This window comes from Agelaius phoeniceus, chromosome 9 (genome assembly GCF_051311805.1).
Source record: "Agelaius phoeniceus isolate bAgePho1 chromosome 9, bAgePho1.hap1, whole genome shotgun sequence".
NCBI lineage: Eukaryota > Metazoa > Chordata > Aves > Passeriformes > Icteridae > Agelaius > Agelaius phoeniceus.
This window is the reverse complement of record NC_135273.1, coordinates 26,973,619-26,995,544: the sequence shown is the minus strand read 5'-3', so window position 1 is coordinate 26,995,544 and position 21,926 is coordinate 26,973,619. Positions and strand designations below refer to the sequence as shown.

Sequence of the window (21,926 nt, the reverse complement as noted above, 5' to 3'; positions counted from 1 at the left end):
ACCTGCTGTGGTACAGAGCTATTTTTCCTCCCGTGAATTACTTACCAGTGACAAGTTCATTGGGCTTCCAATCAGGCCGTCACTGCCTACAACCCGTGCAGCTCTGGGCACTCAGATTTGTATCTGACCGCAGACAGCCAAAACCGCAGAGTGCCCGCGTTTCCCACCTCTCCCAACCAGCCCCTCCTCCTGTCAGGGCAGTCCTGAACCCAACCAACAGCCCGTGCTAACTCAGCAGGGCCCTCCTTTCCTGCAGGGATGAGACTGCTATTTCTGCTCAGCCCTTCTCTTTTAAACCCTTGGAGTGAAGGGTATCAGTCCAATAGAAGACATCTTCCTCTCTCCACAACTTAGGGCTTGAGGAAGCTTTAGTGAAAACTCTGGCTCTTTTGTTGGGTTTGTTTTTTTGTTTGTAGGCTTTTCATTTTCCTTTCCTCTTTTCTTAACTTGACAAGTACATCTTACTTATTTTTTCTCTAGGGGAGAAGCCTAGCCCTGGTGTGGATTACCAAGAGAGGCTGTGCAATCACCATCATGATGAGTAGAGAATGATGTAGAGAAATTCCTTAGGCACTTACCACAATTTCCAATTGCATTCAATCAAGAAAGTAAAGCAGCTTCCAAGGGAAGGCACCTGGTAGCTGAGTGCCAGAGTTTTTGGACAATTTTATGAGAGATAGAGTTTGCAGATGTTACACTGTGCACTGCCAAACCTTGAGCAGGACACTGACCTCAGCTTATCCTGCCAAGTTCTCAATGCTGCAAGAAGTTGCTTCTGGTTCAGCAGTGTATGGAATCTCCAAGGCACCTGCTTGTAGGTGATATGCTCTGCAACCTAATCCTAGACAGCATGCAGTACTCCTGGAGTATGATCTGGGAAGCACAACACTCATGGACTAATTGCTCACCCATCTGGAGACCCTCAGAGCCCTCAGCATCACCTGGCTCTTCCAAGAAATACTTAAAGCTTCAGAACAAGGAGTGCTGTGTAACCACAATCCAGGCCCAGTTGTTGATCCAGCTTCAGATATCCTAACTCGCATGGTGGTTGTTCTTCATCCCATCAGACCTCTGTGTGTCTGACTTCATCTCCAGGGAAAGTTTGTTAACCAAGGGTATTTATTTTCCTTCCCCACTGCTGGTTTCAGGCAGATGACAACTTTTTAGGATGCTATCACTGAAACATCATTGTCTTTTACAAGTCTGAATCTTTAAAATTCTTAATTTATCTCCAGGACATCAAAAATTCCATAAGCTCCTGAAATAATTAGACATTTATTGGTGTTGTGGAAACTTCATCAATTAAAACAGCAACTACAATGTACTGAAGATTCCTGCTCTTTCAGATATCCTTGTCTTGCATCTGCCTAAAATGCTGTTTGAAAGGAAGATGACCTCTACCACTTGAAGAGATTTGGCAAGTCAAACCACACACTGACAAAGTCTAAGTAGAGTCTCACATATGACAGTAGTTAGTGAAATCTGGGCTCACACAAACTCCTTCTGGCCTTTGACTCTTTAATTTCTGGAATCTTCACGCATGTGTTTTCTTCCTTAGACCTAGGAGAGAAAGTGCATTGCAACGGTGCCATGTGCTGCTCTCATTGGATGAGATACAATGGCTCAGCACCCAGCCTGGGAAAAATGGGGGAGTTCTGGTATCAGCAAGATCTGGTGCAGAAACAGCCTCAGCAGGTGCCCTCCCCCATCCCAGTTCAGACTCCTTTGTGAACAGCCAGAGCTGTTTGTGAACAGCCCAAACTGGGACAGCCGCTCCCAGGGACCTGAGCAAAGCCTTGGGCACACGCCAGCCCCAGCCACGGGTTTGGCACTGTGCCCCTGCTCCCTGGGTCTCACTGACACAAGAGCACTCTGGGTCCTGCTGAGAACTCAGCATTTGCTGAGGTTTTCTCACAGAATAAGGTACTGGTCTCAGCTTTAAAGACCATCACCACAATGCAGGACTGACTGAGCTCGGCAGGCTTTGAATTGAGCATTTTGAAAATGGTGACCAGGTAAAATCCACAGAGAAGGGTGGGATTGTGTAGACATCTGTGGAAAGCTCCTGACAGAGGAATATTCCCTGTGTATCTGGTTCCAACAGACACCAGTGGTTCAAGAGCTGCTTCACTTGGTCCCAGGTAGCAAAGTTCAGAAACCAAAGCACATAGATCCTGTGGCATTCTCAGATTTAAAAAAAGCTGAAGCTGTATCATGTATCAAACAGCACAAAGTCACAAACCAGTTCTCCTGAGAACTTCTGAAGGCTAATCACAAGTACTGCATAAAATTAACATACAGTTCATCTTTGTATAAACCTCTTAACATTGTATAACAACACCTGGATAGATGCGTACTTGTCTCTTCTTGTGAGGAGCATCAAAGTTTAGTTCTCTCAACAGAATTATTTTAGGTATGGGTTTGTTTTTTTTACAGTCCTAGATGGGATGTATAATAGACTAACAAATCATTCTAGACTACTGGTTTTCCCCAGCAATTTCAATTTATAGTCTATGTGGATACTTAAATGATGTGAAGTTGTGTATGTTTGCTTTTGTCTCACATTTGAAATTATAATTGAATAACCATTAGAACCTACATTAAATAAGAGGGAACTTGTATGATTATCTGGACTAAAATAGCTACAAATTTGTTTTCACAAAAGCCTCAGTAAAGTTCTCACTGTAATCTAAGGTATCACAAAACCCCCATTGTTTTGCAATATGAAGGTCCATTCTGAAACGGGATATTTCAGATGCATGAATATACTCAGCACACAAATTGCAATCAGATTTTTCCACTAAAAAGAATTTCCTTATTAAAAATTTATAGCCAGGTTTTAAAAATAGTTAGGGACGAGGAGACTACAAACAATAATTGTATCACTTCTATTTAATTTACCATGTTCAATTTCTGCTGTCAAAGTATAATTTCATAATAGCACTTCAACCTAGATATTTTTAATTTGGGTAAGATAGCTTTAAAATTCCTTGTCAAATGAAGACAAAAATTTAAAATATGAGCCAGCAAAATGACACCAGATGTTACACAGCAGTTTTATATAACACATTACTGAACTGCTTTTTAAGGCTTAGTAACCTGAACATCAAGCTTTTGAACCCAAATCCATGCCTTTGCACAGAGCTGTGACACAAAGTGATCTTACTCCAAGACTTGCTCATGGTTTGTACTTCAATTCAATTCAGACTATAAATTCAACACTAGATCAGAAAACAAGTTGGCCTGGGTATTTTAAAACTTTTTGCCCCAGAAATGCTTTCAAGAGACGCGTTTGGGTAAGAAGCCAACAAAACATCCATGAACAAAACCCCACACTTCCACAACTTCAACATCATTCCCAGAGGTAAGGTGTTTGCAAGGCTCCTGAATGGTATCATTTGACAAAATTAACTCCTTCCTTCCCTTTCTCACTTCAAACTTTTGCAGTAATGCCTTTCCCCTTGGTTTGCATGCCTTATGTACTGGAAACAGCAAGAAACAAAATAACTGTTGTTCTAGGACATAATCACAGGGTCAGCTTTACAGCTGGAATGACATCATTCCATCCACTTCACACCCCAGTTTAACAATCTTCCTCCCAACCTTTAAAAAACCAAATGCAGAGACACAACTAAATCTTCTGTTATAATACAGAAGATATAAAGGATTCCTACACTAAGCAGTGTATCTAATACAATTCCTGTTATTTTTTCTATTACTCTAAGCAGTCTCCTTTTAGATACCACCTGATTGTACTCTGCAGAAGTTCAATGAACTTGCATTTAAGTAACTTTGGTCCACCTCAGACCAGAATTCTGGATATAGGTACTACTACCTGCACAACTCTTCATTATTTACCAATGTGGCTTTGCACACATGGAGACAAAGTCTTTGGCATTTACCTCTCCAAAGTGATGAACTGAAGTTGCAGGTCAGGAGATGTGGAGATACGGTCTGAAGGCAGTAGGTGATGGATGTGACACGTCTGGCTCTGTCAGGCTCTGTCCAGAGCAGCTTCCTTTCCTCCCAGCAAGGCTCCTCAGAGCTCCTTACAGCCCCCAGGGCTCCTTGCAGCCCCCTGTGCATCACCAGAGTGCTGCTGTCTCACACAGATATCTCCTACTGAGCGTGGCTACTTGGGGCACAACCTGCAGCTGCAAATTCAGTTCAGTTTGCACAACTGGAATAAAGATCCTGTGGCATTAGCAAACAAATCGACCTTGGGTAAGGACTCGTTGCAGTTGCATTATTTATCATGGTTTCATTTTTATTTACAGGAAGACTATCTGAACCTACTGATGCTGCAAACATCTTCATAAATTACAATCCCTTAGGGGATCTTTAGGGCAAGTAAAAAAGACTATGTATGAAAGGCTTCTGTTCCACACAGCTGAAAGAAGCCACTAGTGTCCTTTTTCCAAAGACAAATTAACATATTATACAGAGGAAGAGAAGCAGCAGTATCAAAAACTGCAGTGGCCTGGTTTTGAAAACACTTGACTAGTGGAATTCAGGGTAAATTCCAATCTCATTATCTTCAAAAACCCAATTAACAGGCCATCCAATAAGGGCAGGCTTGATGCAGAAGAATGGCAGTTACCTAAATCCTCTTTATCTTTTGAAGTCAAATTCATATTTTTGGTTTTCCATGCCTTTTAAACTAGAAAAGTATCACATTCATCAAAAGAAACTTTACTGGAAAAGATATGTGGGCTTGCCTGGTTATAGCCCCAGCTAACCAAGTATACTCTGGCTTCTGCTTAGTGATGCCCAGAAAAGAAATATGAGACAAATCAGTGCCATAGGCATCAGACCACATCATTTTCTCCTATGCAAACCAAGCACTTCAAAACAGATTGAAAAGGAAATAATTTATGAGAAAGGCTTTGACTCCCAAATCTTCTGTAGAAGCTTCACAATTATCCTGTTAATCTGAAAATGCTGATGTCACTCCTAAGCATTCCACACAATGCTTCCATTACGTAACTGACAAAACAAGAGGAAATACTCTTAGCAGAATTTTTTAAAACATTTCCTTACATAAAGCTGCATTTGGCTCTTACAGCACCACACACTATTAACACACTGTTCCATGTGTCAAGCTCCAGTACCACTCCCTTACAGCACAGAGAAGGTTACATTATGCTGCTGCTTTTTCTAAGTGGCAATGAGATGACACATCACATCCAACTCGTGTTACAGTTCATGAATTATTGCATATTGTACCCATAGCTACTTGTACCAATTAAGGAAAAATCCATGGGAAAAAAATCCATCCTGAAATTAAAGCATCATTCACGTTAATCAAGAAACAGAGCAACATTCATGGCAATTTCCTCCCTTTTCACTTAACACCCCCCATGATGTGAAAAGACTCACCATAAGAACTGTGCCATTTTCCCTATGCTCTATCACATTTATGTTATTCTGATTACAGCTCTCCAGAGTTGTTACTGAAAGATGAACTTGTGCAGAGAACTCCAAAATGCATCAAGAGACACCATACATCATATCCAGAAAACTTCCAGCTTTCCAGCCGTGGCTGGTTTGACTGACCATAGCCTCAGGTCCAGGAACTGAATTTTTCTGTCCCAACACACAGGTGAAAAGCAAAGCACTACGTTCAGAATGCTCCTTTATCATTTTTTCATCCTTTTTTTTTCATTTTTTTTCTTTTAGCAATTTACCTGACACTGCCTTCTTTCTGCAATCACTCCGAGGAGTGTTTTATTGCATGTTAAAAGACAAGATATGTATTGAAAGTAGCAATTTTATTTGAGTTAAAATTATTTACAAAAACCCAAAGACATACTTCATGAAACTGGTACAAACTATTTTTCCTGCCGTTGGCTTTTGCTCCAAAGATCACAGCTGAGAAATACTGTATAAAATAAAAATAGGATTGGATTCAGAAAAGTACTCTACTGTTCTAATTTCCAATTGAGAGTATTTACACAAATATTTACAATGGAAAAAAATGTTACTTTAAAACTTTAATTTGCAAGTTGACCTCAAGTACCCTTTAATGCAGAGTTATTTGAGGGTCTAACACACAAAAATGCACTGCAGTTCACAGGGTGATTTCTCCCCCCACCCTCAAAAAAAAAATCTGCATTTGTCAGTGCTTGACAATTAGTTACATTGAAAAAAAACTGTTAAACACTGAGGTAAATCAATTCCCAAACAATTACCAGTGTAACAAAGAAAGGTAGTTGTCCCTGCTTTCCCCTATCATCATATTTGCATCTTCTTTTCTCTTGCCATCTCCCCACATGAAACTACATAACCAATTTGAAATCTCATTATAGATGTGAAAATCTCTAAAATCCAAAAACTAGATGGGCCAAATATTTAATAATTTTCTCCTGATGCAGATCATTTACATGTACCTTTTCCCTCTCTCAGTACTGTTTTGGTTTTTTTTGAAGAAGGGGAACACAACCTCAAAAACTTTTCTAAGTTACACTGATACACTAAGTTTTAGAAGGTGATGAGAGAAAATGAAAAAAAAAAAAATGACCAACGTAAGATTTTTGCCGTTAATCAGTTACTTCCTTACAGAATTCCCAACAATCTGCATTATCAAAAATAGGAAGACATAGAAGGCAGCCACTGTATGTAAAAAATTTACAGCTGGCACTGATACAAAAGCACAAGTTCTTAACTTTATACACGGAGATAACACAAGATCTAAAAGCAGGTTAGATTTCCTGTTATTTCCCCCTCATTATACATAGAACTAATATTTTTATGGCTTCAAGTTTTACAAATTCAATGGAGTAACATGATGTAAGTACCTATACAGGTATTTAAAAATGTCAATGAAGCAGATCGCAGAACAGTCTGCAAATATTCAAGACCACCTTAATAAAAATACTTAATAATCAATTCTGTTGGTCTGAATAGTGAGTGCAAGAAAAAAATTGTTTAAAAAGTCATGTATTTTCTGGGATTCTTTGTTCCACTTAAGTCCTCAAACACAATGCTTTGCTGTGAACTAAACCTCAGACTGAACAACATCTTAGCTATATCAGCAGTTTAAGGCTTTGTGTTGTATGCATTTCAACTCTGTCATACTACAGAAGGATGAAATAGAAAGATTATGTCAACTAGAAACAATAATCCCCATTGGTGTTTTAGCTTCTTTAAAATTATTCCCCCTAAAGCATCCAAATTCATTGTATTCAACATTATAAAACACACCTTGAGTTCTTCCTTGAAACAAATTAAAACAGCATTTCAAAGTTTTTGCTTATCGGAAGTGTAAACTACCCTGCGAGTGAGTGTTTTTTAAACCTTCTTTTTTTCTTTCTTTATTTCATTTGCATTTTAACAGGGCACAACTTTTTACAGTCACTATTCCTTTAGTGGATAACATACCCTCAATGGCTTTATGTGTTTATGGGTCTGCATGCTCTTAGAACTACAAAGCATTATGGTCTAGCAGGTTACAGTATGTGGGCCATGGGTGTTTTAGAACTGAGAAATAGTTCAACAACCTAATTTCAATCAAAACAGTATAAAAAATAAACTATCCAATCCTCGCCTCTTTGGATTCCAACAAATTTTAAATATAGACAGTAGTTAAAATCACAAAAGTATTTAAAAATTTATATTTTATGATTTTGGAATCATCTAGTAATAAAAAAAGCAGGAGCAAATTAAACTCAAATAGGAGCGGTGCTGCTGTCCAGAACTTCTTTATTAGAACATTTGTTTGATACCTCAGTAGCTAAGCTGCCTTTGCACCTGGCTGGCATGAAACAGTGGCTCAACAGTAAACAGCAGTTGCACTATCAGCAGCAAGTTTTTCCCCTTGAAACTTGTCACGAACAAAGCAAGAAAAAAGATAGGGAGGGTAAACCCTGCCAAAAATATTTAAATACTGCACTGCATCATAAACAGCAAGGTTTCTTTATTTACTTTCCTCAGAACCTTTTTCCCCCTCATTTTTGATAGTTGCAGATTGATGTAGTAACTGTCTTTTAGAAAATGCTGAATGCATGGTTAAGAGACCAGGTAGCCTTAAAAATCCGAACACGAATGACACAGATGAATGCTCTTGGTATATCCTTCAAGGACTTCTTTCATGACTTCTTCTTTTGTCTAAGGGTAGCTCCAGCATTAGAGTGCCTGCAGCGGAAGTTAAGTATCTAGCAGTGTTCCAAGTATTCAATCACCCTAGAGATAGATTTCTGGCCTGTTGTTCCAACAGCACACTGGAAATGCAATAGAAAACACAAGTAACAAACAAGCATTTGTAGCACCTCCTTCAACTGTCTGAGAGCTATTCTATTTTCAGGATTTTACTATTTACAGTTATGCATCAGTGAAAGCAACTAGGTTCAGACAGCTAATTCAGAAAAATCTTCCTGGCCAATCACAATATAATGACAGACAAAATTATGACAGACAAATGGCCTTTCAGTATTAAAAAACAGAGTATTGTCCTGTGCTCTTATGTAGACACAAACTGAAAAATGTTAATGCTTCTCAAAAGGCATGAAATATTAACAGAAAACAAAACTATAAAAATATCTACAAATATCAATTTGAAATATGCATTACTTACAGTAAGGTTCATAAAACTGAGAAATTTTTTGAGCATTTCAGTCATTATCGAGAAGTCCCCTTCAGGTAAGTACTCCCTCACAGTAGTCACATTGATCTAAGAAATAAAACAATCTTGTCTTATTTGGGAAACATTTTTCTGACACAGAACTATAATGAGCTGCATGTGAGATGCACTAAGACAGGTATATTCGCAGCATAAAGATGGTTTCTGCTGCCATCTTTATGATTTAAGTTTGTTTTAAGCAATACTCATATCTTCACTGTGTTTCTGTTTTTAGAAAACAATTGCTTAAATAAATTTTATTATTGGTTTGTGTAAGTTTAAAAAAAAACAAACAAACAAAAAAAACCACCAAAAACAAACAAAAAAAACCCAAAAAAACCAACAAAAAAAGAACCCAAACAAACAAACAAACAAAAAAAAACCCAGACTGTCAGACGTTCCTAGGACCTACAAGATTATCAAGCCACCAGGTCACTCCCCTGATAGGGAGAGGCTCTCCCTTTACAACTGTGAAGGGCTGAGAATCACTGATCTCATTGTCAGTCTCACTCAGAACACTAAAACTCTTCTGGACACTGATGAGTCCAAGGACACAGAACAGCACCTTAAAGGCCATTCCTGCACCATGGTAAATTCAGACAAGCCTGAAGGCAGGTCTGAACTCATTTGCATGTGAACACATTTTTGATAGGAGACTTTGAGTTCTCAGCTATTGGACTTCCATATTTTTAACTTCAGCTTTCTATTCTATATTCCCAATCCGAGACAATTATTTTTATAATAGGGACAGAGACAAGTTCATCTGATTTCAATGGAAGAAAAAACTAAAGCAGACTGATAAAGAATAAACAAGTCTGATGGTAATTTTGCTTATTAAAACTACTGAGAAGGAACAGGCTTAGCCAATTTTCCTCTGCCTTTACAAAGCAAATTCTTTTGCTGGCTACAAGGAAGGGGAGAGAGGAAAAAGAGGTCAAATATTCAATTCCAACTGTTTTTGATAAACACGGTGATGTTCAAAAAATTTGTTTTGGCTGGAATAACTCTGGCAACTCTTCCCAAAGCTGTATACACCAGTGTAGCTTCACCAACGTATTGCTCACACTGAAGCCCAATTTAATAAACCCCTTTCCATACAAATTATCACTTCATTAAACATTATACTGGACTTAAGATCAACTTATTCTCTTACTGGACTCTCCTGGCAGAGACAGCCTAGAAGCAATGCTGTGTATGAGGCCACAATGCAGTCTTCCATGTGCTTCCCAGCATGCTGAAGAGCTGTAAAAGAGACAACAGTCTATTGTATTCTCTAAGCAGCTGGTATCTTTTACTGCTGCAAATACAATCCCTCATTATCACTTTCCAGAATGCTTTTTCCTCCAACAAAACGAGCTTTTGGACTGAGATTTCAGAGATCAGGAAACACCACACTTACTGACTCAGCAGCACATTCTTGACAAGAAAAATGGTCTTCATTCAGTTTCAACTCATTCTGCTGCACAGTATTTTGTCATTTGCCATTTCAATGTGCAAACTGTATGCTGAACACCCCTAACTACCAATCCAAATGTTTCATGTGATACCATATGCCTCTAAAACTTCCCCCAAAGTAGTTTATTGTGTTAAGGATAACATTTTCTGCTGATGATTCAGCATTTTGGAGCTACAAGAATGAGGAAGGATATAAAGCAAGCTTGGAGAAGGTAATATACCACACCTATTAACATAAGATGAAAACACTATTAAAAGTCATACACTACATCTACTATTAGAAGACTAAACAAGAAGGAATGATGCTTCAGATCCATTTTCCAAAAACAAACTATCTAACAGGTCAGAGATATTTAAACTCCTGGAACAAACTACCAAAGATGCAGTACATCAATGCACTACACAGGCACTTCAGACACCACTGATCAAAGGAAAAGACAGACACAAAGTAGAGGGGGACAGAAGAAGCAAATAGGGAGAGGAGGGGGAAAAAACCCAACTCTTAAAGTAGCTTGAAGCAAGAACCCTGAGAAACAAAATTAAGGCAGGTAACTTGCAAGGACTGTTCCAGAAGAATGAGGTATCAGCCTAAAAGCCATCCTTTCCAGAATATTTTGTACATAAGAGTGTCCCAAAAAGGTCTGGGGATTTTTTTTCCTGACTCCTACTTATGCAGCAGTTTCATCCAGGATACACTGAGGAAATCTCAGCCCAAGAGACTGGATGTAGAGAGGAAGCAGAGGACAAGGAGGGATTTTATGTGATCACACTGTTTCTGAGCTCATCACAGCCAGACAACGTACCTTTATTAAGATCAAGTTCTTCATCATCTTCCTCCTTCTTATCCTTCTCCTCAGTGCCATCTGACTTCTCTGTGGAGACCCACTGGATCTCCCCACTTGTCTCCTGCCATTCCCCACTCTTATCATGCTGAGCTGTGGGAGCTTCTTTAATCAGCTCGTCCGTCTGGCTCTCAGCCAGTTGTGCTGCTCGCTCACACTCCAGGAACAGCTGATGTGGGGAATTCCAGGAGAATTTCCATTAGAAATTAACCCCCAACACATTGACTTGATACTTTTATTTCCTGTTCACAATTTACCCCTTAATACAATTAGCCTTCAATACTTTTTTTAACAATAGGCTTTTCTCCCTCAAAGGAAAATATAATCTGGCCCAACACCAGCGCTGTGCTCCACAGCAAGATCTCCCTGCCTGGTGCTGAACTGCCTGACAGGCTCCTCTTGGGCATCCCAAAAGTTTAATCACTTTGCTTCAGACATGGCAGGAAGAATAAAAGATGCCATAATTTCCTGTCCATTTTTGTTCTCTACCAATTTTCCTTTTCTTTTTATGCTAACTATTCCCTCTTGGCTTTCTTAGAGCAAAAACATGAGGGAGTCATTTAAAATGACTTAGCAAAGAATGTGAATGAAGCAGGAATCCCATATTAGACACTTATTTCTCATTAATTATTTCCTATACCATACAACCAGTTTTAAATATTGCTTTGCCAAGCTACATATATTAAGATATTTAATATTATTATTTTCACTGATTTTTTTTGTCTGCTACTGGACAGTTATTTCACAAAGTTAAATACAACTGCTAAGAGCTTCCATAAAATTAACTCCATTGAAACAAGACATCCATGATTTCCTTTCAGTTTTTTCATTTTAGTTTGCATGGTGAGACTGATTTACCAAAATTATTGGTTGATTTCCTTTTTCTAATAATGTTTAAAAATTTCTTCATTTTATTGGTGGATTTCTTTTTGTTTACAGTCAATTTAAGAATGCTGTTTCACATCCATAATCATTACATCTGTATTTTATCGCTTTTTATAAAGGATGATCTTGTTTTTAATTTCAAGTTGCAAAGTCCCAAAAACATGGCACTTAAAAAAAAATTATGGAAGCAAAGTATGTAAGAGAAAAGTAGCTTACAGCTGGTTTAAAACAAAAGTCAAAGTAAATGATCTAGGAACAATAAAACTATAAATAAATTATATAGGAACAAAAGAGTTTTAGTGGATGTCTGTAAAGCACTGTCTTTTCCAGGAAGCTGTTTCTGTAATGGACAGCACTGCAGAAGTCAGGGTCGTGAGCAGCAATCTTCCCCTACCCTGCTCCACTCCTCAAAATGCCAAACAGAAAACTGACACATTTTCACTGCTGAATTCTCCCTTCCTCCTGACAGTCTGATAATGAGAAATGGGAACTACTGCAGGACAAACACTCCTCACCTGCACTAAAGCCTGAACAGCATCAATCTGTCCAGTTATCTTCAGGCTTTCGTCTCCTTCGCCTGTACACAAGGAGTCAAAAGAACACGATGTCTCCATATTGACAAGGCAGTGCCTGTTCCGGGCACTGTATTCCACAAGATTGATCAACAGACCCAATCCCTGCAAAATTGGAGAGTCAAAAAGGATTACACACTTTGGAAAAAAGATGACTTAGCAAGAAAATATCTATTTAGATAAACATCTTTGTCTTTATCTTTCTGAGAATATACAACTTATGAAACAGTCTGACAAACAGGGGGATCAGGATTTAAAAAAATACAAGCTAGAACAGAGATGCCTGTATAGGAGAACTTTTATGCAGGACTATCTATTTTTTCCAATTCTGAACATGAAAACATTTTTGGAGCTGAGAATTCCTTTACAGAGGTGAGGGATTCAGGTGTCCAACCCTGAGCTTATGTTCATAAGAGATCCTTCATATACACAATTTCACTGTTGCTATTAGGCCACTCTGACCCATTTTATATAAGCTGAGGTAAATCTGACAAAGCTTTTAACTCAAACAATGATATCAACCATATTTCCAAAACTGAAAATATGTTTGAAAATTATTAATTCACATACTTATTTAGCTAAATCTCTTTGTTCATCAAGCAGTGCACTTTTTCCCACCAAAGGGAAAAACCCTCAAACCCACCGCATCCCTACAAAAACTTTAAGTACCTCACTTTAGGTGTATATATGGTCACTGAAAACTGTAGGGGAAAGTATTCCTTAATGAGGAGCCAGAGCAGCTCAATGCACAAGAAGGAGGCAAATCATTTTCTGTTGATATGAGAAGCACAAGAACTTACCAGCACACGAATATCAAATCTCTGTTCTTGAGGTAGGAACTTGGGAACCTGAAGCACACAATTCATCGCTGTGCCTATCAGACCATCTTGTTCACCTGTTTTTGTACTACCCCATTCTGCAAACAAAGAGTTCAGAGGCTCAATAGTGAAAACTATTTACAATAGTGAAAACTATTCACATTTATAATGCTAAGCAGCCTAATAAAAACCTTTTGGCTCTAACGACACACCAGTCACTCTCAGCCCAAGTCCTCATCTGCAATTCTTCACCCAGCTTGCAAAGACAAATTACTGAGGGCTGTAAGCAAACATCTACCACGGATAACTGTTTTATAGCACTGGACTTGAAAAACCATCATCAGTACAAAAATATATTTACACTAATGGTTTATTTGACACCTCAGCAGAGAATATGCAAAATATTTGTTATCTTACCATTATCATTTGTCAGGTTGAGCAAGACCCCAATGATGGCCCTCATACAGTCTTCCACGGCTTTACCCACATGGTTAGTTACATTCTGGTGAGGCACAGACTTATTGTCTGGTAAACAGATACTGTCTTCAGCACGATTATATCGCTGGATTAACTCCTCACAATGCTGCAGTGCTCTGCAGGGAGATGGGGCAGAACAAAATTATCTTCACAACATACAGAGCACTCCACCTGTAGACTTGTTTCACAGAGAAAAAAACCTGAAACAGAGCTTTACGCAGAATTTTTCTGATACCCAGTCTGTAGGGACAGATAATAAACTTATAATCTGTAAAATCTTTTATAAGCTCCACTGAAAATTGTGTAAACAAAAACCTGGAAATCTTAGGGCATTATCAGCTTGGTATTACAAGAGCAAGTTAATTTTCCTTCCCAGCTTCATCACATGATCTTACAAAAGATATCTCCTGTTCCTACAAACCCAGCCTCTCATATCCTCTCACACAACATGATTCTGACAGTGTTAGCAGAATGTTCTCTTGTTCTCTTCTCAGAACTACTTCCATTCAGTAAGAAATGACACATGACTCCCCAGCAGTAATATCCAAATCTTGTAACACTAATGGACCACAGGCATGACTTTTACTGCATGACATTAGTTTCACGTTAAACCACCACACTGATTTCAGTTACAAACAAAACCAGAAATGTCAAAAACATACACTGGTTTAATTAACATATTAAATTGTGGTTTGCTTAATTTTAATTTAAAGAAATACTCCAAATATCTAACCTATAACCATGAAATCATGTTTCCAATGAGGTCTGCAGAGTCAAACTTTCAGCTTCATTTGTTCTGTTATGAAGAGCAATACAAGGGGCAGACAGGCTCTGCCAGCCAACTGAGACCTCACCCAGATTGATAAATGGGTTAGAGGTGTTTGTACAAGAATCTCTGCCATGGAGAAATGTCAAGAACAAGATTTCACTATTTTAGTTTTTAATTACACTGTCAATTCTGCTATGCTCCATTCCAGTAAACACTTAAGCATAACAAAGACACAATAAATAAATGTCACTTCACCATCTTCTGTGTTCCTTCTTAGTAGAGCAGGAGCTGAATCCACAGTCTGCAGCCTCTAAAGAGACCCAACAGCAGCAGCTCTACACATTGGGAGTACTGAGGTAATTGCCCAAACCCCCACCTACATGAACTTTACTCAATGAAAAAGCAACAGTGGAAATTTTGGGGTTATTCACCCCTAGAATCTTCTTTCCTTTTTTACCCTATCATGTGAGGTATTTTGCAAAACTGGGGTTTTTGGGGATTTTTTCTTCAACTTACTTAGCTGAGGAGACTATGAGCTGAGAGTCTTTGTATGCTATCAGATAGCTCTGATTTTCTGGATTATGCACAGTTACCTAAAGAGAGAAGGAGAAAGTAGTATTAAAAGTAAGAGAGTTTTTTCCCCTGAAAAAGAAGCATTCCCTTTTACTACTACTATACTTGTTTCAGTTCCACATTTCTTGGCTATTATCCAGTGTAAACTTTCACTTCTCATTTTTCAGTATTTCCTTGGAGTTTTCATCTCTAAATAACTGTGGCACTGAAGATAAACCATCTTCCCTGATAAAGTACAGAAACCATGCAGCAGAATGTTTTGCCACAGCAGAACCCTGAATCCACACTTGGGACTACAGTATCCAGGTGTGTATAGGGAACACAATCATATATATGGCATTTTAAGGACTTGACATCAAATCCACTTCTGAGAGCTTATTATGCATCCCACCATACCACACAAGGTTTTCCTTGATTCCCTTGACTGAAATTTGGAGTCAATTTTCAGAAGCAACAGAAGTTCTTTTCTTGGACTGTGTGATTTGGCATGTTTTGAATTTTGTCATCTCTCCCAAGTCTCTGGGGATCTTACTACATCACAAACACCCCTAAGTCCAAATTTGAATTTTCTAACACTAGACAAGGCTCTTCTACTCTTGTTTGGCAATTCCATCTATTGAATATCAAAGCAGAAAATGACTCTGAGGTTTTTTTTCCTCACTGCTGAGAAGAAAGGTAAAGAGAATTTTTAAAACACCCTTCAACAATTGTTCATGTTTCTCAGTTTTTAGCTTGCATTTACATTATCTTTAAGTCTGTCCTTCTACTTTAGTGAAGAAAACAAGCGACCACTGTAACTATTTGCCCTCTAATTTGGGTTTAAGGTGTTGAGCAAGATTCATTGACCTGTACTCTGATCCCAAATGTTTGCTGATGTGTGGAGATGTGTTGCTAGAACATAACAAGGCTCTTCTGCTTTCTTAGGGTATCACAACAGAAACAGGGTAACACCAGGAACAAACACCAAACTCAGTGAAGGCATTACAGAGAAACACACACACACACCATTCCTGTCAAGCAAACTCTACAAAAGTACCATGTATTTTGATTTTCTCACAAGTTCTCAAAGAAATATTTACCATCTGCATTTACCCACTCAACTGACGACAGGACTCGTTTGCCCTTCAGGACAATTTTCTCTTTCAGCACTTCCCCAGCTGATGGCTCAAAGTAGCAACTCTTAACATTGATTTACTGCTTCTAAGAAAATCCCACTTCTATAATGATCAGTTATTACTAGACACACATTGGAGAGTCAAAACTCATGCCTTGAAAACAACATCTATAAACAGCAGCTTTTTGTAGGAACTTAAGAAAAAGTATCGTGTTATATTTAGTTATTTTTAACAAAAATAATCTTGGAATGCAGTACACACATACAGAATAGCAAATTAGGTTTTCAAACACCACAGAAACACTGATAAGCATCAGAAAGTTAGTACAGTCTATGAAAAAATAGAAATCAACCTTATAGAGCTATAATGTGACTACACACTGGAAGAAGGTAAACCAGACCTGCTTAAGAAGCAACTCTCACAAGTCTGCTCATACTCACACTTTCCAAGACCCGTAAACATCTCTCTGCACCCCATAAGGAAGCAACCAGCTTCTCTTCGTTTTCATCACTGCTTAGGTGATCCACACATTCTTTAACTAAACACAAAAAGAAGTTGTTTTCCCCCGTAAGTAAAAGGTCTCCAAAAGCCAGGTGTACAAACTAACCAGCTACTCAAGAGTTATCAACTTTGTTGTACACTTTGCACACCTCTAATGGCAGGAATTAATAATGAAGACATGAGCAGCACTCCAAAACTTTTCATTTTTCCAAGTAAATGGAAAAAAAAAAAACAAACCACCCTTACAACATTGTCTTGACAAGTTTTAGATTGCTGTTATAAATTACCTAACCATATATATTATTTTCTCCTGCTAATAACAGTGTCCAGCACACAATTATGTTCCTTAACTCTAAGGGAGTCTTTTAGAAGACGAATGAGACAGGACAAGCACACATTTCCCAGACTTTACAAGTCCAAAAAAATAACCTGAAACTGTGTTCAAATTTAATACTTGCATCTCTCCACTCCTTTCTTTGTTCTCCCACTCCTTATTCAAGACCGAGCTTTATTCAGGTCAAGAACTCATTTAGAAATGTCCCTTTTCTCAGCTAGGAGACTCTGATCAAAAACACACTAACTGAGGCATATCTTTGAACCATGCCCCCACCAAATTTCTTTTTGAAGGGTTTACTTCCTTTGGTATATTTAGTTTAAAAATATCTGGTCTGAAAATAATTCTCTAAGACTATAAAGGAGATTCTACTCTAGAACAAGTGTGCTGTACAGAGATATGTAACAGCATTCTGTCCAAGCTTAATCCATTTTTATTCTCATACGTTGTAATGCAATGCTCTACACAATCTGTTTAACATGAAAACTACTTTCAATCCCACCTGAAACAGATTAAGATCACTAATATTTCTCAGTTACTTGATATTGAATTGTGTATTTTATTTTTGACACTGCTAAGAAAAATACATAATATTTCTATTTTTAACCACAGTTAATGAACATTACCAAAAGCAAGCATTTTATTACAATTCACTATTTTTTCATGCTGTCAAAGCAGTATCCCCACTATACCTTTATCTACAATATGATCCAGACCACCCAGAAGTCGCAGCTCCTCTTTAAACCAGTCCCCAGCTCGCTTAGAGGTGAGAGACAGTAACGTCTCCATTGCCAAATGCCCAGTCTGAAAGAGAGAGGTTCTGGACTTAGTGACATCACCAAATGCAGCTGCAGCCAATACTCCAAGCCGTACAAATATACGTCACAGGAAAACCACAAAAACGAAAGTAGACTCTGAGAACCACCACCAGAGGGAGCAAGAACAGACTGGAAAATATGCACATATTAAAAAAATAACAATACTGATAAAAAAGATACTTGGCATTTTCAAATTTTCTTTATTTTATTAAAAGCTTAGAAAACCCAAGCGGATTCCTGCTGTTTCTATTGTTATCAAAATAAACAAGTGGAGGAAGTAAATGGACAAATCAGCCAGGCAGTAAAAAAAAAAATAATCAAGAAAATCCCGAGTGAACACAGCTTATCAATCTCAGATACATGGGCTTTGCTGCTCACAGATCACATTTGCTTCCAGTGTAGGTATCTTGTGTTTTTAATTTCAAACCTACAGAATAAAGCAATTAAACTGAACAACTGCAGGAAACCTTATTCTATTTACTGATATACTTTTTTGGAAAAAAGGAGGAACACTTGTATAAATTCAGCAATAGTAAAGCTAAGTTCACTCCCTGCAAATGGAAGTAGAACAGTACTCAACTCAACAGGCCTGAGCAAACACTTCATTGGCTCAGTATGAGCCCTCCCCCCACTCCCCAGCATCTCCAGCTGCTTTTCTTGCTTTCAAAATACTTCATTTCAAAGGAGGAAAAGAAAGCTGAAGATCAGATAAAGAAGAGTTAACACCCAAAGTTGTTTCTGGGTTGTAGGAGCAAGCCCTGCAGCACACTGTCACTGTGAGCATGACAGTAACAGCATTGCTCCAGGGCAAATGGAAGAATCCTCGGGTCAGCAAGGGGTTGTGAGGATCAAGAGAGCACAAGTACCAGCAAATCTACAGTAGGTCCGTTAATTTCCTAAATACCTACACCACAAAAGCTCAAAGGCCACACAATATTTAAAACACAGTAATTCGTTTTCTGTCATAGGGCAGCAGGACTTCCAATAACCCTAAAAGAATATAATCGGATTTGTACACACTTAATAAGGATACCAATTTTCTCCTTTCTTTTAAATAAAAGTCATGAAACCTTGTAGCCCTTTTGCTTTTGACTAAAATAATCCATTACATGCAAATTTTTTGTCAATTCCTACAAAATTTTAACACATGGTTGCCTTAACATTTCAGCCTTATGCTGAGAGTGAAAACCAGACTAAGCTCTTTCACCATCTGAAAACAGAAGTCACTCCTGAAGGCTTTTTTCTGATGCAACAGTGAGGAGGCAGCTGCAAAAGCAGGAGCTGCAGAGGCCATTTCCTGAGGTGAAGGTCAGGTTCTTCAGGTTTATGTTCTTCTAATGCAGCACAGCCAGCCTGCAACAAACTCAAGCTGCACACACCTCCTTCTTGGTTTCTGGGTTTATGTTTTTAACATAAATAGCCATCAAAAAAACAGAACCTTTGAATATTTAAAAATTAGTCCAGCCTCACTTCTAGACAGACACACATACAATGTTGTCTGTGGAAAGAAGGAGGCAAATTGATCACATTCTCCTGATCTGTGTAAGATTCAAACAAGCCAAGGTGTGACTGCTTAGGCACAAACTGGAGGTATAAAAACATCTGCTGCAATCCTCTTGTTTCTCACTGGGTATGTCTGAGTCTGAAAAAGCACAGAGCTTTTCTTCACCCCCAGAAGATTTGCAATTTTTTTTGCATTTTCTGCCTGTCATTTAGTACGAAACAGAGATTACTTATTGTATCTCATGACAGGGATCTACTGAAAGCAGCTTGATCTTCAACATATGAAGTTCATTATGGTCTCAACTTACCATTGCTACTATTTTAAACTGGAAGAGAACCTAATCATCTCATTTGGCTTGCAAATATTTTCTAAATACTATACAGGCTGCTTCTAGATGGTGCAGCTGGGAGGAAACCAGTTTCCATCTGTGAGGTACTACAATATTCAATGCATTTACAGCAACAGCTCGAAGCAAATTTAAGAAATAGAGCTGCCTCAGGGAAAAACCCTCAAATAAAGCAGCTGAAACTGATGGCTGAGGATATTAATGCTCTTTACTCATGAACAACTTCCTCACAAGACAGAGACTCTTTTGATATATCCTCTCCTTTTAAAATCCATGTCTAAGAAAAAACAAGAACAGAATTACAGTTCATAAAAAAGCAACAGGCTAGATCAGATTATGAATATGAGAAAAGCTCAAGCAGGAGACAGTGGTCTTTGTGGCTGGATGCTTTAGCAATGAGGAACCTGCACCAGCTGTTCCATGCTTAATAAAGGGAGCTGTCTTACATTTTCTAGTGCAAGAGATATCCTGGCACTGACAAACTCTGCTATGTGAGCTGCCTTCAGTGCCAAAACAGCACTGAAAGAAAACTCTGATTATACCAAATCCTAGCTGATCACCACCTAGAGAACAAATTTCATTCTGCGGTGGTATTTTCAGACGTTAAACTGAAAGTGCAGAATATAATCTCATATTCTTTCCTTTTCTGCAGATTTGCAAGGCCAGAAAGTTAATTCAAGCTCCCTACCAGCACCTTTCATGTTTTGGTATGAAACAAGCCTAAAAATTGCAATTTGTATTCCATTGTCACCACAACCTGATTACCAAAGTTAACAATGATGTCATGGATATTTTCTTCCTCACCCAAAATTTAGCTCTTGCTAAAGCTACAGAACAGTGGCTCTTCATATCAATTCAGCTCTCTGTTCCATAGCCAGAATTCCAAGAGAAAACACCCCAAAGAAACTCTTCCTAAACTGATACAAAAGTCCCAAAGCTACAGAACAAAGTGCCAGCTCAACAAGGCCCATCATCTTTCAGTCCAACTGAATATGGAACACAATCCTGACTGCAGATTACTGCCAGGAGTGGGAACATTACTTGCACAGACAAAGCTCTGAAAAGCTCACTTCATAAGCAATAAATCAGAAGCTTCTCCCGTTGAGTATAAGCATTACAGAAAAAAGGGTATAAGCATTACAGAAAAAAATGGCAAAAAAACTAATAAGAATCTTGAAAAGAAAGTATTACAGGATGTCAAAAAATTAAGATCAACTACACTGAAATATGGCAAAAGCAAAGACACATTACTTCTTTTTGTCATTTATGGCCACCCATCTAATCAATCTGTCAATCAATTCTTAAAATACTCTTCTAAAAAACCTTAACACTTAGCCTTTTTATTTTCTAAGCTAGCTTGATGATAGCATCCAATTTCTTTTTAAGCAGAACCTAAACAGAGCCAGCTCATTCTGCTACAGATGAAGGTATTTTCATAAAGAACAAGTATGTTTGAGAAAGGAAAGAAAAATTCATCCACATTCATGGTAAGCAACAGAACTGCCACAATTTGGGTAGGGGAAAATCAGTTTCTGCAGGATAGGGTTTTTTTTAATGTCAAAACCTACACCACAGTTTTAATTTAGCACACAATACTCTTACTCCCATACCCAAACCCCTGTTTGTGAAAGTACTTAAAAAACTTGGGCAAAGAAATGGAGTCAATCTAAGTGTGGGCTTCAAACACACAGTTATTTAGTGTTACTTGTTTGCAACTGCTCCCTGTAACTAGCTACCCTTAGCAGGGACAAACAGACCCAGACAGCTGAAGAACATCCTAACTTTATCCCACTAACAACTTTTGAAAAAGGAAATGTCAAATTTGAAGAAAACACTTGCAGTGCAGTCAGGTATACATAAAAGGTAGATGAAACAGCAGGAATCCTTTGCTGGGGATGTGAAATGAAGGATGATGCTTGCAAGTTCCATTTTATTAAGCATTCCACAACTGTGAAGGCTTTCCAATAAAAGCATGTTACCCACCGTGATGTTTTCGAGATCAAGATGTTTGTTGTGAACAGTCTCACACAGTCTCCGAATTTTTTCCTTTATTTTATTCATGTCTTTTTCATTCAGCAGCTTGGCAGAGGAAGCATCTTGTTCCAATTCTAGAAGCCTTATCATCAGGTCTAGACTAGCTCTGTCTAAATCCATGTTCAAGCGATCTCTACTAAGGATGTACATTAGAGCTGCTGTACAAAGGGACAAATTCTTGGGTTGGGAGAGAAAGAAAAAAAAACCAGTTAGCTTTTACTAACATTTTAGGCAGACCTTCCATTATTTTTAATAAACAAGCTGAA

General features: G+C 38.3%; 1 protein-coding gene across 7 annotated transcripts in view; it reads right to left on the bottom strand.

The window, feature by feature from the left end:
- Positions 1 to 5,752: 5,752 nt before the first annotated feature.
- Positions 5,753 to 21,926, bottom strand: part of WAPL (WAPL cohesin release factor) — a 134,875-nt gene continuing 118,701 nt past the window's right edge. For all 7 annotated transcript variants that reach the window (XM_077183320.1, XM_077183319.1, XM_077183322.1 and 4 more), the window contains 11 exons: positions 21,610 to 21,837; positions 17,651 to 17,762; positions 16,564 to 16,661; positions 14,952 to 15,028; positions 13,607 to 13,782; positions 13,172 to 13,287; positions 12,315 to 12,476; positions 10,876 to 11,083; positions 9,771 to 9,859; positions 8,573 to 8,668; positions 5,753 to 8,219 (listed from right to left, as the gene is read on the bottom strand). In XM_077183320.1, the coding sequence (XP_077039435.1) occupies positions 8,154 to 8,219; positions 8,573 to 8,668; positions 9,771 to 9,859; positions 10,876 to 11,083; positions 12,315 to 12,476; positions 13,172 to 13,287; positions 13,607 to 13,782; positions 14,952 to 15,028; positions 16,564 to 16,661; positions 17,651 to 17,762; positions 21,610 to 21,837 (1,428 nt within the window). In that variant the 3' untranslated portion in view covers positions 5,753 to 8,153. The remainder of the gene's footprint in view (positions 8,220 to 8,572; positions 8,669 to 9,770; positions 9,860 to 10,875; positions 11,084 to 12,314; positions 12,477 to 13,171; positions 13,288 to 13,606; positions 13,783 to 14,951; positions 15,029 to 16,563; positions 16,662 to 17,650; positions 17,763 to 21,609; positions 21,838 to 21,926) is intronic.